This window comes from Notechis scutatus, chromosome 4 (assembly GCF_049901735.1).
Source record: "Notechis scutatus isolate UNSWTSFEM ecotype Mainland chromosome 4, rNotScu1.2, whole genome shotgun sequence".
Taxonomy (NCBI): domain Eukaryota; kingdom Metazoa; phylum Chordata; class Lepidosauria; order Squamata; family Elapidae; genus Notechis; species Notechis scutatus.
In genome coordinates, this window is record NC_142012.1 from 144,823,779 (window position 1) to 144,839,542 (window position 15,764).

Consider the following 15,764-nt stretch of genomic DNA (forward strand, 5'->3'; position numbering starts at 1 on the left):
GGAGATTTTACAGTATCCTTCCCCTGCCACGCCCACCAAGCCACAGAACTGGTAGTAAAAAAATTTGAATCCCACCACTGTCCAAAACCTACCTACTTTCCATCCAAATTGCTGGCAGGTGCTTCAGTTCCCCTCAACTGTCATATAGGCTGACTAAGCTTGCCATTAATACACAATTCATGTAGATAGTAAACCATTAATCATAATTTACAAACTGCATTAACAGGGTTCATACAATTTGTTAATACAGTTTAAATAGTAGCAATATCACTTAGACTTATATACCACTTCACAGTGCTTTACAGCCCTCTCTAAGTGATTTACAAAGTCAGCATATTGCTCCCAACAATCTGGGTCCTCATTTTACGAGCCTTGGAAAGGATGCAAAGGTGAGTCAACCTTGAACTTGTCAGGATTGAAGGAATCGAACTCATGGCAGCGAGCAGTGAGTTAGCCTGCAATACTGCATTCTAACCACTGTACCACCATGGCTCCAAACAAACATACCATGACTCCAATACAATCCATACTTTAGCTTCACGTGAAGTATTGATTGTATTTTCATTTGCTTATAAGTTGCTCAGAGAAAACTGTTAATAGGCAACAAATATATTTCATAAGTAAATAATATATGAAAGATAGTTCCTTGCCAGAATGAATGTGAGCCACCTTTTCAGAGAATGAGGTATAAGTCTATATATTGTGTTGCCCTCCAACCCCGTCCTCCTCATCTGCTGTTGCTTGTGCATCTGGATGTGTGCATTGGGAAACTTTTCAGAATAGGTAAGGCAAAGGGCTCTATATTTGGATACACATGATTAGCACAGACTATCATTTGCATATAATTGAAATATGGTAGGTAACAAGTTGAGATAACAGGTTTTTGCTGGATTGATTTGCTGTTTGATGCTAATTATATTCTTATTTTAATTCTAGAAACCTTGGGAAATCTGGATTAAGAGTTTCTTGTTTGGGACTGGGTGAGTATGTTATGTTTCAGAGTGTCTGTGTGTCTATTTGTTGGAGATACTGATTTAATTTGCATAACGTTGATGTTAATGCCAGATAAGTAACTAAATAAAATACTGTGACAATTATTTGTGTACAAAATCATAGTCATGTTGCATTTCCCTGTTAGACAATCAGAACAGACTTGTGACAGTATTATACTATAGACATGTTCACTGTGTTTGTGTTTCTTGGTGTCACAGTAGGAAGATCAGTTTTTAACTATTTATTATACTTTTATAGTCTCCAATGAAAAGATTTCACCCATTTTCCTATGTTGGAAGCTAGGCAGTCTGACCATTTATTGCTTAGAAACAGCCTGCTGGTTTCTCCATAGGTTGGACTATAATTTTCATTATTCCTGAGCCACCTACTGTACATTGATTTTGGGAAAGGTAGGCACTAATTCATCACATGAATGCTCTTCAAGTAAAAAGGCAAAATAAATTGAATGGGTAAATGTGTTTCAAGGAGTGCCTGAATAGATAACAAAAAGTCAGACACATATATTTAATTTGATTTGGGTGCATGCAGAATGATTCATCTGACATGTAGTCAGATTCATACTTCTACAAAACTGTTCTATAGACAGAAATTGCCTCTTAAAGGGAGATGTTCCCAAGAGGTATATATCCTTGTTTGTTTGTTTTTTGAACCATCATCTTCATTTATTTCCAGATTCAACTGGTTATTTCTACTTGCCATGCAGTATTATAATGCATTGAATATATGATTTGCCCCCTAATTATCATAATATTAAGAAATTCTAAATAGATGTACTTTGTCACAAATGAAAATAAGAATAATTTGAAAAGTAATCATATTACCTATAGATTCAAAACTTACTTGTAAGAAAACAAGTCATAAATGATTTGGAGAGGAAGACAGATTAAGAGAACATTCAAGGCCTATTCCAGTCTTTCCTGATGCAATACCTTCAAAATAGGTTGGGACCACAATTTCCAGTGTGGCTTGTCTATACTTAACTAGACATTCTAAAAGTTTTATTTTAACTCTTCAATCCAGGGGTGGGATGCTACCAGTTCGGCCCGATTCTATAGAACCTGTAGCTTCAAAGAGCAGCTGACACCAAACAGGTTCGGTGTTTGGCCCACCCGCCTGCCTGGGCCCTAGGCTGTCCTTTATTCCCTGCTTTTCCCTCCTCAGCTGCTTTGCGCAGCACAGGGTTGAAAAAGCAGGAATCAAAAGGATTTTCAAACCCTGCGCAACCGCGCGCAGAACTTGTCAGCTGTCCAGGCGGCACAGCTGATGATTTCTTGCAAACACTGCACACACCCGTGTTATGATTGTCCTCAGTTTGGAGAATCGGCAAATCGCTCCACTGGCTGGCCCCACCCCTCCCCGCCCACTCACTCCTTACCTGGCATGCAAGCCATCCAACTTACCTGGTTTGGTGAGTTGCTATTTTTCCTTTTTTTTTTCTCCGACCATCAGCTGTTCTGCTCTGCCAGGAGATTTAGATTAGCTAGAAAGCAGGAAATCCTTGGATTTCTTGCTTTCTAGCTAATCTAAAAGCAGAGCTGAAGCTTCCTTAGGACTGAAGCTTTTCAGTGCAGACTCAGGTAGCCGATTGCAGATAGATAGATTTCTAAGTGAATCTGTGATTCTGTGAGCAATTCAATCTGCCTGCCTGCTTTGCCTGTTTTTGGGTAAAGGTTACTCTTTTTTTAATAAAAAATTCAATATTTACATACGTGGTGTGTTGTGAGTTAATGTTGTTTTGTTTGTTAAGTTTGCTTGCAAGCAAATTTTATGTGACAGACTAAGCTAGTCGATGGCAGAAACATAGATCTCTGAATGAATCTGTGATTCTGTGAGCAACTCAATCTGCCTGCCTGCTTTGCCTGCTTTTGGGTAAAAGTTGCTCTTTTTATATAAAAAAAATCAATATTTACATAAATATTTATAATATTTACATACAAGCCACACTCGCCCAGTCACATGACCACCAAGCCATGCCCAGTCAGCAAGCCATGCCCACCCAGTCACATGACCACCAAGCCACACCCAAAAATTAGGCCACACCCACAGAACTGGTTGTTAAGAAATTTGAATCCCACCCCTGGTTCAATCTCATAACACGTGGACAGATTCAACCATACCTTTAACTGGGAAACCATGAGCATCCTAGGCCAAAAATCCTAGGAGATTCTTGGAAAGATTCAGATAAATCAGCCATCAACAGACAGTCATAAACTACATTTACACATCATTCAAAAAAGACAATAAGAAACTAAGCAGGAAACAAGATCAGAATACATCATTTTTAACAGCCTGCACCAAGATAAACAGGGATTAATATCAGACAAATAGTCAAGCAGAAAATCATACCCCCTCAAAAAAACTACCAAGAAGAAAACCACACACCCCAAAATCATACCCCCACCAAAACTGACAGGACAAGCCCCACACTCACTATCAGTGATGAAGTTACTTAGTTGGGTAATGAATATCTGCAAGGAAATAACCAACTCAGAAAGCACCTAGCACAAATGTGGCCAACCCAGTTACCTTGTGTGAAAGCATGGATATAACATAGTAAAATTGATTGGAATCCTGGAGTCACAATTTTGAGATGAGCAGCTCTATAGATATGTGAATGAATGAATGAATGGATGCATGCATGCATGCATTCATTCTTCATAGTTAGGAATTGATGATCCAGTGTGAGAAACAAGAGTTGAAGCAGAGCAAATTCAGATGTTTTCTTTGCCTATCCCCTCTTTTGTCAGCTAATAATGTGTTTCTCAGAAAATAAGGCTGGGACTTATTTTCTTTTGAGCCCCCCAAAAACGACTAGGCCGTCTTTTCGGGGGTGAATTAATTTCTTCCCCCACCATGCACCCTTGCCTAGAGTGTCCCGTGGGCAGCCACGCCTCGCAACCAGCCGCTCCTAATGGCAGCTTCCATGGTTCCCGCCAGCGCTGCCGCTGTTCTCTTGCCAGCGCCGGTGGGAATTGTGGAAGCTACAGAGGTGGCTTCCCTGCCCAAGAAGCAGCTGAAATGCTTCCACGGTTCCCGCTGGCACTGCGACTGTTGTTGGAGATGGCGCTGGTGAGAGAAGCCCCAGTGCTGGCGGGAACCGTGGAAGCTACAGAGGCAGCTCCCCCGCCCCTGAAGCAGCTGAAATGCTGCCGGTGGAGGAATGGGAAGGGAAAGCAACAGCAGCGGAGGAAGCAGCAGTGGCGGGCGCTGAAGTTCTCGCGATTTAAAGTGCCCTGCTGAGGCCGACATCCATGCTGCTGCTACCCGCCCACTGACCCAGCCTGCAACCAGCATCATACCTGGGTCTGCAGCAAAGGTGCTTGACGGGGGTAGGGAGCCCTCCGTGCTCCGCCATGATCGGCCATTAGGAGTGGCTGGTGGCGAGGCATGGCTGCCTGCGGGGTGCTCCTAATGGCAAGTTCCTCCCCCACCTTCCCCCACATTTCGCATGTTTTAAAATAGGCCTAAATTTGGGGGGAGGGGCTTAATTTCATTTTATGCCTAGAAAACATGGGTCTTCCTATTGGGGGGGGCGTATTGTTGGAGAAACACAGTATAATCTTTCGCATTTATATTCAGTTGAACATACTTTATTGTTATATATTCATTTTTACTGTAACCTGCCCTGGGATGAATTATGTCATGGAAGTTGAAGTAATTTCTCTTTCAACTCAAGCTTGACTTCTGATGATTTCATAATTGTTTGTCTCTTAGAATTACTGAGAAAACTACATAAATGTGTCTATGTTATCACTAGTAGTTTGAGCTTCATTTGAGAGCGTTTTTATCATTTTTCATCTTTTGCACACAGTAGCTTCCAAGATAAAGATCTATGCAAGTTCTAATCAGAAATATATATGTAATGTTTACTTACTGCATTTGAATTAAAGACCACTTTGAAACTCTTACTTCTAAAATGTGGAACTGTTTATTCAAACCTTCTTTGGTGATGAGGAATCTGGCACAGTTTGCGCATCTTACTGTGTTGCTATGAGACATAAGCACTTCAGTGCTGTGGAATCCATAGATGACAGCAAAATGTAATAATCAAATCTGACAGTTCCCAAAGCTTTATAGAGCCTGAAATCAGATTTATGTTGAGGAAATTTATCACATAGTTTCAACCAGAGTGAGTCAGTCCATTGAATTATTATTGGAACTTGTTTGTTCATAAATTATTTGTAAATGACTTTCTAGCTGTTAAATCAACTTAGAATAAGTGGTAGTCACTATTCTTACTTTGAACATATATTCTTATTGCTGACTTATAAATTACAGAAGAAATTCTTAATTCCTAACATAGAAACTTCAGGTACTTACCACCTAAACTTGGCCCATTTTACCTGAATTTTGCTTAAGGAAAAAATCCTGCATGTTAATGTGACTTCCTAAAGATGTTCCTTAGAGTACAGTTTATTTCCAAAAGCTCTAAAACTGAAATATTGATTAATATATACACATATAAGTCTCCTAATGCATGGGGCAGTCTGGTTTTAAAAACAATATCCATCTTGGTGTTAAGAATAATTCCCGTTGGTGTTAAGCATAATTCCTGTTGTTTAATTCTGAATACTCATGAAGAAATAGTGTGTGCAACCAGTATAATGAAACTTTTCTCTTTATTACTTAGTTATTAAATGAAGGCAGAAGTTGTCCAACGCAATATTGCTTAAAACTGATTGACTTTCATTAAGAGTTGAAGTGTAATATGTGAGGAGAAATTTAGTTAGGTAAAAGCTGTTTTACAAGGATTTGGATGACAAATCTTAATTGTTTTGTCTTTGCTGGAAATATTTAAAATAGGACTTAAGCTGATGTATGTCAGTTCTGAAAATCTAGAATTATTAGCTGAAGATTTTGGAGATGTTTTATTGGGAATCTTGGTCTTCTATGCATAATCATTAAAGCTTAGTAAATTTATTTATTTGCAGTTTGTTGTCTTTTTCAGTATGTTTGAGATACTGAGCTATTACCATGATATCGGCAGTGGTTCATTATATAGGACAGGGGTTTCAAGCTTGCAGCATGCAGGGCGGATGCATCGTGGGCTAGCCACGCCCTCCCCTGTTTTAGCAAAAGGGGAAAAAGTCACGATACATCACGTGACGACAATGTGGTGCCGTGAGTTTGACACCCCTGATATAGGAAATCATTATTTGTAATTTTTTCTGCCTTAACAAAAATTTCACCTGGATAGGTAATGTTACTTGATCTTTTAATGTTTTGTTTTCATTCACATAGCCTAAAATAGGCATTTAGTTTGTATAATCCGAACTTTGGAAATAAAATGAATGGCCACTTGCCACAAAGTTATTATAAATTCTTGCCTGAATGGTCTTGAATGCCAAGAATCCCTTTGGAAATACTGCAAAAATGGCTCGCCAAGGAGAAATGTACATATGATCTTCCTCTGACAGCTCTGAGTGAGAAATTTAATTGGCTTTTTCATTCCTTTCAGCTGATAATCAATTGGAAGTATTGAATGTTTATAGTGGTATCAAAGTCTAAAATGTTTCGTTAACAACATATTTAACAGCAAGCTTCAAAACATTTGATATTTGGGGACTGCTTGCTACATGTGCTGCTCTAAGGAAGCAATGCTTAATCCATTAATGATTCCAAACTAGTTCAGAACATTGTTGCCCACCCCCAGATTCTGAGTCATGCCCTTTGGGAAGTTAGACTATAAGAATATGCAGAACATGGGGAGGGAATGAAGTGCAGTCTTTTTTTTTAATAGTACTGCCATCATACCCAACATTTTGAATCAGTGTTATGGTTTCTGCTGAAGTCTATGGAGATTCTCAGTCAGCCAGGTCATGGTTATCCCAAAAGTGCTTTTTTTCAAGAGGCAACTGGACTTTTTTTGTTTTCCTTGAAGATGTTTTGCTTTTCATCCAAGGTGCTTCTTCAGTTCAGTTCAGCTCTTCTGATGGAGAACGGAAGAATTCATATTCCTTGCACTCTTTCTAAGAGTCGTTGAGGCCACTTGGAGGCCACAAGTGTCTCAATGACTCTCAGAGAGAGTACTAATGACCAAATGACTGAAAGGAATATAAATCCTTCCATTCTCCACTATTCAGTCAAAACTAAAGAAGCTTCTTGAATAAGAAGCTAAACATGTTCAAGGAAGAACAAAGAAAATCCAGTTGCCTCTTGAAAAAAGCACCTTTGGGACACTGCTGAAATCCTTCAATTAGATTTATAACAGTAAGGATGTTTGAGAATTGAATGTGTCAGAATAACCTAATCTGATCCCTGAATCCTTGAATACATTTATACATTTACATTTATTCCTCATTTATTTGGATTTTGCAATTTACAAAAAATGCATGGTTTTTATTTTAGGCCTATAACATGAGTATTTCAGGAATACATGTATTTTAAAATGTATATTTTGTTAGAAAATTATTTATATGTAGTCATTGTGATCCAGATTAACAAATCTGTAAGGAAGAAGATTTCTTAAAGACATATTACAGTGCAGTCCTAGTGGGAAATAGCAATTCAGTGATGGAATAATTCCCATATACCAAGTTCTGCCATCAACCAACATTTCAATTATCCATCCATCCATCCACCCATCCATCTTAATTGCTTCAAGATTCCTCTGGATCAACGGAACTGGATGGGATCCAATTCAAATTTCATCTTGTCTATTCCTTTCCAGTCTGCATTGTACCATTTTTGGAGATCTCACGGGGCAGGATTTCTTAGTCTCAGAAAATAGAAGAGTCTAGAAGGGAGACCTGTTTATTTATCTATTCAATTTCTATAGCCACCCATCTCAAGCAATGACTGTGGGTGGCTTACAATTCCAAAACAATTGAATATTATACCTTGTGAGGTGACCTAATCCTACAATTTTGGTGACATTTTACTAGCAGGTTACAATTATTAAACAATGTGTGTGTGTGTGTGTGTGTGTGTGTGTGTGTGTAATCAGGTGGGCTTCAAAAAATTTAGCAAAAGGTTCTCTGCCCAGTTGCTGGGTCGGTGTGGCCATGGTGGGCATGACCTAGTCAGTCTCCTGCACCACGGCAGGTGGAGGGTGCTTTTTGCCTTCCCTGGGCTCCAGAGGCTTTCCTTGAGCCTTCAGGAGGGCGAAAATGGCCTCCCTGGGCTCCAGAGGCTCTCTGGAAGCCAGAAATAGGCCCATTTCCAGCCTTCCTGAACTTCCAGGAGGCCTGTTTTTTGCCCTCCCCGAGCCTCCACACATACCCTGCACTTACCTGCATCCAAAACAGGCCACGTGGGGACTCCTGGGAGGGGAGGGGTGGGGTGGGAGGGGCCAGCCAGGAGTGGGATTTGGGGGTTCTCTGAACTGCACAGAATCTTAGCTAGGGGCTCTCCCGAACCCCTGCGAACCCCAGCAGCCCATTTCTGTGTGTGATATGTTATATTTTATAATAAACATTTGCATCATACATACATCTGCTGAAATCTGAGGAGAGAACATTCTGCATGGCTGACATTAAAAACAATGCACATAACGACCCAAAACATAATTTTAATTACAATGTACAACTCATTAAGCTATGTGTCCCTGAGGTTGCTGTCTTCCCAGGATTTTATTGTATTATACAGTATATCTTTAGTTTACTACTCCCAGGCTATAAATATTAAGTTTCATTTATGCCATTACAAATTAAGGCCAGCCTATCATAAAGATAGACCCCAAAAACTGCCTGAGTCATTTGAAGTTGGTGATGCTAAAATCAAGTAAGTTAAATTAAATCTCCCAGGTATCCATTTGTATACAGTGATAATGACTTTGAAGCAAGTTATTCATTGTGGCTGTAATATTGTTTCAGAATCACCTTTGATATTGCTTCAAAAATACTGCATTATTGATTGATTTTGTCTTGAGAGTCCCTTTTATAATAGTTAGTTGAAGCAATAATTTTTATGCTCTGGATTTTCATGTTCTAACTTATGGACACAAATACTTTAAAGTCTTGTTCATAACCATTTTTCTTAAATTGCTTTTGAATTGGTTTAAGATTTATCTCTTTCCTTTGCTAATATGTTATTATAGAAATAAACATAATGAAAATGATTGAAAAAAGTTGACTTCCGGTTTGTCGGCTTCGCGAGCGGCAGGATTTGCGAAGCTGCGCGATCCTGCCGCTAGCCGTTTTGGGGCTCCGACCCAGCTGGGTACGGAGCTAGGCTGCCCTGCAGGGGCAGCTGAAGGTAGGGGGATCCGGAGAAGGGTTTGGGGTGCTGCAGACTCCTCCCTGGCCGGCAGAACTCCCTTTCCCAGGACGTGCAGCGGCGGTCTGTAATGGCCGCCACAAAGAAGCTGGCAGCCGGGTAAGAATGCGCAGGAGGAAGTGGAGAAAGTGATTGAGAGGAGAAAGTTTTTCTTGGCTCCTAGGACTCTAAGACATATCTAATAAAATTCCTGAAAAGTATGACTTTCTGAATAATACCTGCCAGAAGAGGAAAAAAGCGGCTGTTTGAAGGTGCTGAAAGGATAGCTTTCCCTCTTTTCCTACGGAATAAATAACTGGATATTAAGAAACCTATTTCTTTTAGGTGAAAATTGGTTTTAAGCGATGAGTGGGAAGAGAGAGGATTAAAAAGAAAACATTTGTATGCTAAGACTTTGTTGGAGCAGACGCCTTAAGGATTTGAAGACTAGAATATATTGCAATAAGATTTTAAACAGATTTGGACTTTCTTTATCTTGGATTGATATTACCCCAGAAGGAGAAAGTGAGAACTCTGCCTTGGTTTGGACTGACTGATAACTTTGGGACTGTTTTATTTTTTTTATTTTCTTTTGAATATTCTGGTTGTTGTAAGAAGAAAGAAGGGGAAAAGAAAAGAAAAGATTTATAATGGCTCTTTCTGTTGAGGAACTAAGAAAAGAATATGAACAAGCAAAAAAAATGGTAAAGATGGTGTGGAAGAAGCTTTCCTTTTCTTAGAAATGGTGCTTATTAATTATCAACAAACATTACAACAGATGAAGACAGCAGAGGAACAAGAAAGAAAGAAAGGAGCCATTTTTAATGAATCTCAGAACTTGATCCAGAAAGAAGGAAGAGAGAAAGAAAAGAAAAGAAGAGAAAAGAAGAAAATTAAAGGACTTAAGGACTTAAGATCTAAAAAAACATTTAAGAAAGGGAAAAATAAGGTGCAAAACCAATATGATGATAGTAAACAAAAGGGAAAAGGAATACGACAGAGAAGGGAAGCTGGCAAGGCAGAGGCTAGAAGAAGGGGGGTAGAAAGGTTTGTTGGGAGAAGAAAGAAAGGGAAAAGGTGGAGAAAAGCTACAATGTTTTGAAATTAAATGAAAAAAAGAAATTTTTTTGGATAATGGATAAAGTATAATTTTTAAAAAAAAAAAGATTTTGCAAGGTACATAAGATGAGATGGTAGTATTGTAATGATTTAAGAGTTGATAAGAGATTAAAATGTTAAAATGTTTAAAAATGATTGGCTTTAAAACCTAATAATAGGGGAGGTTTAGAATATTGTTTTAATTAAAGAGTTTAATAAGACTATGGTATTGATGTTATTATAAAATTTTTATTATAGTATCTTTTTTTAATATTTGGATTTATTGTCTAATTATGTACTTAATTATGTTGGATGTATTAGTTAGATAGAATGTACCAAGCAAAATCGGATTGGGTATTAGATATTATTTTAAAGATTAATTTGATTAACTTAGGGGGAGATAGAAAGGCATCATACTCTGATTAATGATTTCAGGAGAAACTTATTTTCTTTTTTTTTTATAAGGAATGAGACAAAGGGATGATAAAAATGGACAAAAGATATAAATATAATGATTCAAATTAAGATGATTAATTAAGATAGAAGTAAGAAGTGTGAAATATGTGGGGAAGTTAATATAGAAGGCTTAGAATGGTAAATAAAATAAGTAATGATATGTAAGATGAGCATGAATATAATTGAAGTCCATGAAGAGAGACACCTGGGTCCAAGTTACTTTCCAAAAAGATTTTTTTTATGTTTTGTGTGTTGTGTGTATATGTCTTTTGGGGGAGAATTAGTTAAAAATTGTAGAAATATAGATTGAGAATAATGGTAACTAAGTCAGAAAGAAACAGATGAAATAATAATAAGGATATTGAATAAGAGTAAAGAGAAGTAAAGAGAAATTGAATAAGAGGTTTTGGTATGTTGTATGGAAATGGTTTAAAACAGAATTATAATTTATCTGACTTGTTAAATTGACAATGAAAAAAGGTTTAAACATGTAATGAATAATGACAATTTGTGTGTTTTAAAAATTAATAAAACTTGTTTTAAAAAAAAAAAGAAAATGATTGAAAAAAGTTGTCTTTAGGGAAGAATTGTAAGAGCTTTCATAGAGAATTAAAGAATTTGTGAAAGCATATTTTAGAGCTGGAAAAATATGCATTGTGCATATTTTAACTGCCATTATTAGCATTACTTCATTCCTGTGTTGTAATTTTTTTACATTTGCTCTGTCAATCACTCTACACCTCTCCAGTTTTTTCATTTTCTTCTGGAGAATAGCACAGAATTTCTTTAATTCACCCTAATGTGCCATGCCTTTTTGTTTGCTGAATTTGTATGTCTATTAGAATGTAATTAGCTTCAGGTTTTGTACTTTTTACATTCTGCAATAAATTTTACACATCAAAATATGCATAAGAATGTTTTGGAAAACTATTAGGGAAATGGATTTGCAAAAAAAAAGTGTATATTAGCATAAATTGAATGCAATGTTTCCACAAATGACTTTGTGCACAATAATCCATAGAAATTTACATATCCATAAATGAATGTGAATATGGGTCAGAATTAACTATAGCTGAGAATATCCAATACCGGACAAACATTTCCATTTGTCCATCTTTGGCGTTCTTCTCTTCAGCCAACCTCAGGTAACCAGTATGACCATAGTCTGAAATTTCTCTCAAACACAGTCCCAATATATCTGGAGGTGCCACAGTCACTGGAAGAAATAAATGTTAAAAATTCATATGTTCATTTCAAATGAAAAAACAAATCTTGTGGGAAACACAGCAGAATCATAATTACTTTGTCCCCTTGTGGTTAAGCTTTGAAACAACACTTCAAATTAAAAGTTTTCAGACATGATAGAAATCTTTCAGAATTTTAGTTGATACATAATATTATACTATTCCACAAAAAACAATTAATCAGAATAGAGTTGGACCTTGGAGGGACCTTGGAGGTATTCTAGCCCAACCCACTCCTCAAGCAGGAAATCCTATACCATTTCAGACAGGTGGCTCTCCAGTCTCTTCTTAAAAACCTCCAGGGATGAAGCACCCACAACTTCTGAGGGCAAAGCTGTTCCACTGGTTAATTGTCCTCCGTGTTGGGAAGTTTCTGCTTAATTCCAGGTTGTTTCCCTCCTTGATTAGTTTCCATCCATTGTTTCTTGTCCTGCCCTCTGGTGCTTTGGAAAATAAGTTGACCACTGAACCACAGAAGAAGGAGATGTTGATTTATTTATCACACTATTTTTATTCAACTCCATGAATTATCTCCATAATCCTGTCCTGATCATGTATTGGTCTATTCATATATTTTATAAAATTGGTATAGAAATACATTTTGGGACCAATGGGCTACAGGTAGTCCTGGACTTACAACATTCTTTTAGTGACTGTTTAAAGTGGAAATGGCATGGAAAAATATGACTTATGACCGTTTTTCACACTTGTGACTGTTGCAGCATCTCCATGGTTGCATGATTGAAATTCAGAGGCTTGGCAATTGGTTCATATTTATGACAGTGTCCCAGAGTTATGTGATCACCTCATGTGACCTTCTGACAAGCAAAGTCAATGAGGAAGCCACTTAACAACAGTGTTTTAACTTAAGTGCTGCAGTTATTCACTTAATAACAAGAAAGGTCATAACATGCAACAAAATTCACTTATCAACTGTCTCACTTAGCAACAAAAATTTTGGGCTCAATTGCGGTTGTAAGCCGAGAACTACAGTGGAGCCTCAGGTCGTGAGGGTAATCGGTTCTGGTCGCAACCTGATTTGGTTGTGTCTGGAAGCACTGCGCTCGGTCAAAATAAAAATGCCACTGAAGGAGAAATCGGCGCGGAAAGGGAATCCTTATGCGCCAATTTTGTTCGCCACCCAAATTTTGAATTGTGACCCGATTCAAAAATCGGGTGGATTTTTTGTTCACCACCCGATTTGTTTGCGAACAGGAGCGTTCACGACCCAAGATAATGCGGAATTTTGAGAGTCTTCTGGGCCAGGAAAATGATATTAGGTTACTCATTACAGTTCTCTCAAGAGATAATTCCTTATAAATTTTTTCTCATGATTCCCTCAGTTCAAGCCCTAACACACTTATATATTAGAGCATGAATACACTGAATTTGGCATCTTTGAGATTGCCTTGTAACTGTGACTGAATCAAAGTGACATGGTAACTAGGTAACAATGTGCAAAGGGTGATGTTTTAATTCAATTTTTCACACTTCAGCACTCTGCTTTCCATAGCACAATCTGTAAAGCTTGCCAGTGAGAACAGAAACAAAGTCTATTTCAGTTTTTACTGATCAGCAAGGTCTAATAATTTGTTATGGCTGTATATTAAACAAGGGAAGGGTTTTGGTTTTTTTTGCTCTCAATGGCAGATACTGAATATAAATATATATATATATATTTGCTTAGAACAGGTGAAATTATTGTGAAAGAAATAATCGAAGAATTGGTCAGCCCCTCTTGCAATAATACAATTCAGAAGTCTATGGAGATTCTCAGTCATCCAGGTCATGGTTGTCCCAAAGATGCTTTTTCAAAAAGTGACTGGACTTTTTGATTTCCCCTTAAAGATGTTTTGCTTCTCATCTAAGAAGCATCAGTACTGAAGAATGGATGACAGGTGAAACTTCATCAAGGAAAAACAAAGAAGGTCCAATTGCCTTTTGAAAAAGCACCTCTAAGACAATTCAGAAGAATTTACCTGTGGAAATGAACAAGTAATGTGTGTATGTGTTGCCATCTTCAAGGTTACACAAACCTGAATTGTAAAAACCATAAACATGTGTTCTTTAGAACCATGTTAAGCAAAGCTATAATTATATGGTAAATGTATTAGATATTTTGCTGTATTCGTATGCTTGGTTTATAAGTATAAAAATTCAATATAAAAATTGATCTGTACTTTAAGCACGTGGATATTTTTAGTTCATTCTGATGACGTGGCTTGGTTTTCTTGTGGTAGCTTTTCACTTTGAGAAAGATAGACATTTTACTTGTTTATTAATTTTAAAAATGAACACTTTTGTGGAAATGGCTTGCTTTTGTAGAATTCCATTTTTCCATGGAATTTGTTGCAAATAGATTACCAGATTTATCGGCGTATAACACGCACTTTTTTCCCCCTGAAAATAGGGGGCAAATGATGTATGCGTGTTATACGCCTATATAATGTTAAGAAGCCTTCGGTGAATGCTGCTGGGATCGGGATCAAGGACACAAATGAAAGAAGGGGAGGGAGGAAGCAACCGAAGCCTGTCCTTCTCTCTGGGTCAGCTTTCAGTCGCTCTCTCGCTCCTCCACCAGCACAGGAAGAAACTGCTTCAAAGAAGCGGGGGGCTTCTTCGCCGCAGCTTCCCTGAAGCGCCGTTTCTCCCCACCCCACCCCGTCCGCCCGCCGCCCGCCCACAGTGCTCCGTTCTGCCTGCCTGCCTGCCTTCGTTAATGGTTGAATCGGAACAGCTTGGCTGAGTAAAAGAGGCGAATAGTTATTATTCTCAGCCGAAGCTGCTCCCAAACAACCAGAAACTAAGGCAGGCAGGCAGGCAGGCAGAATGGGACACTGTGGATTGAAGCGCGCGCGGTGGGAGTGGGGGTGAAACGGCGCCGGAATAGCTGCGGCGACAGGAAAAGCCCCCGCTTCTTTGAAGCAGTTTCTTCCTTGGATGGTGGAGCAGCGAGAGAGCGAAGCCTCCTTCTCTTCTCCCCCCGGTCCTTGCAAAAATTTTCTGCTTGAAACCGGTCCCTGGTACAAAAAGGTTGGGGACCACTGATTTACCTTATAAGTGGTAATAATATTAATAAAAAAAAGTTCTGAGCTACCCTTATTTTGCTTCAAAGTTTTTATTTAGAAATTTAATTTTTTTCCTGAAATTTCCCTCTTAAAATGAAGATGCGTGTTATACGCCTGTGCGTGTTATACGCCGATAAATACGGTATATTCCTTATTTATCTATTGTAGAATGAAGAGAAATATGATACAAATTTGAATCTAATGGTAAAGATACAAAGAATGTCACATATAATCAGATTCTAGTTCCTGAATTATTACTGACTTTAGAATAACACACAAGAAATATGGGTTTTTTTAGCACAAACATAGCGATACATGTTTTCAGTATTTTTATTTCTGTTCACTTTTCTTGTAGTTTGCTTAGAAAACAGTTGGCTTAAGGGAAGATCATCTGCAAAAAAATGTAAAACTGAAATGTCCAAAAGCTTCATGGCCACCTTTCTGCTGTTGCATTACAAACTTCTTGCAAGTTATGAAGATGCATTGATGGCATGTCAGCATGTCCTGTGAGCAGGGATTGGATGCCAAAGCAGGTGGATTGGGAAAGGAGAAAAAATCTGTTCCAAAATATACAAAGAAAGAAAAGTTGCATGAATGAATTGGGGAATTGGGGAAAAGGGAAGAATAATAGTTTGTTTGAGTTCATAAGCCAGATTGTGACAAGAGTTCTCCTCAGGAGGAAAAGAAC

General features: G+C 38.1%; 1 protein-coding gene across 1 annotated transcript in view; it reads left to right on the forward strand.

Annotated features, from left to right (window-relative positions):
• The window catches only part of KCNAB1 (potassium voltage-gated channel subfamily A regulatory beta subunit 1), a 149,210-nt gene that overhangs the window by 72,932 nt on the left and 60,514 nt on the right, over positions 1–15,764 (forward strand). The window contains exon 2 of the mRNA XM_026665460.2: positions 937–980. Coding sequence (XP_026521245.1) covers positions 937–980 — 44 coding nt within the window. The remainder of the gene's footprint in view (positions 1–936; positions 981–15,764) is intronic.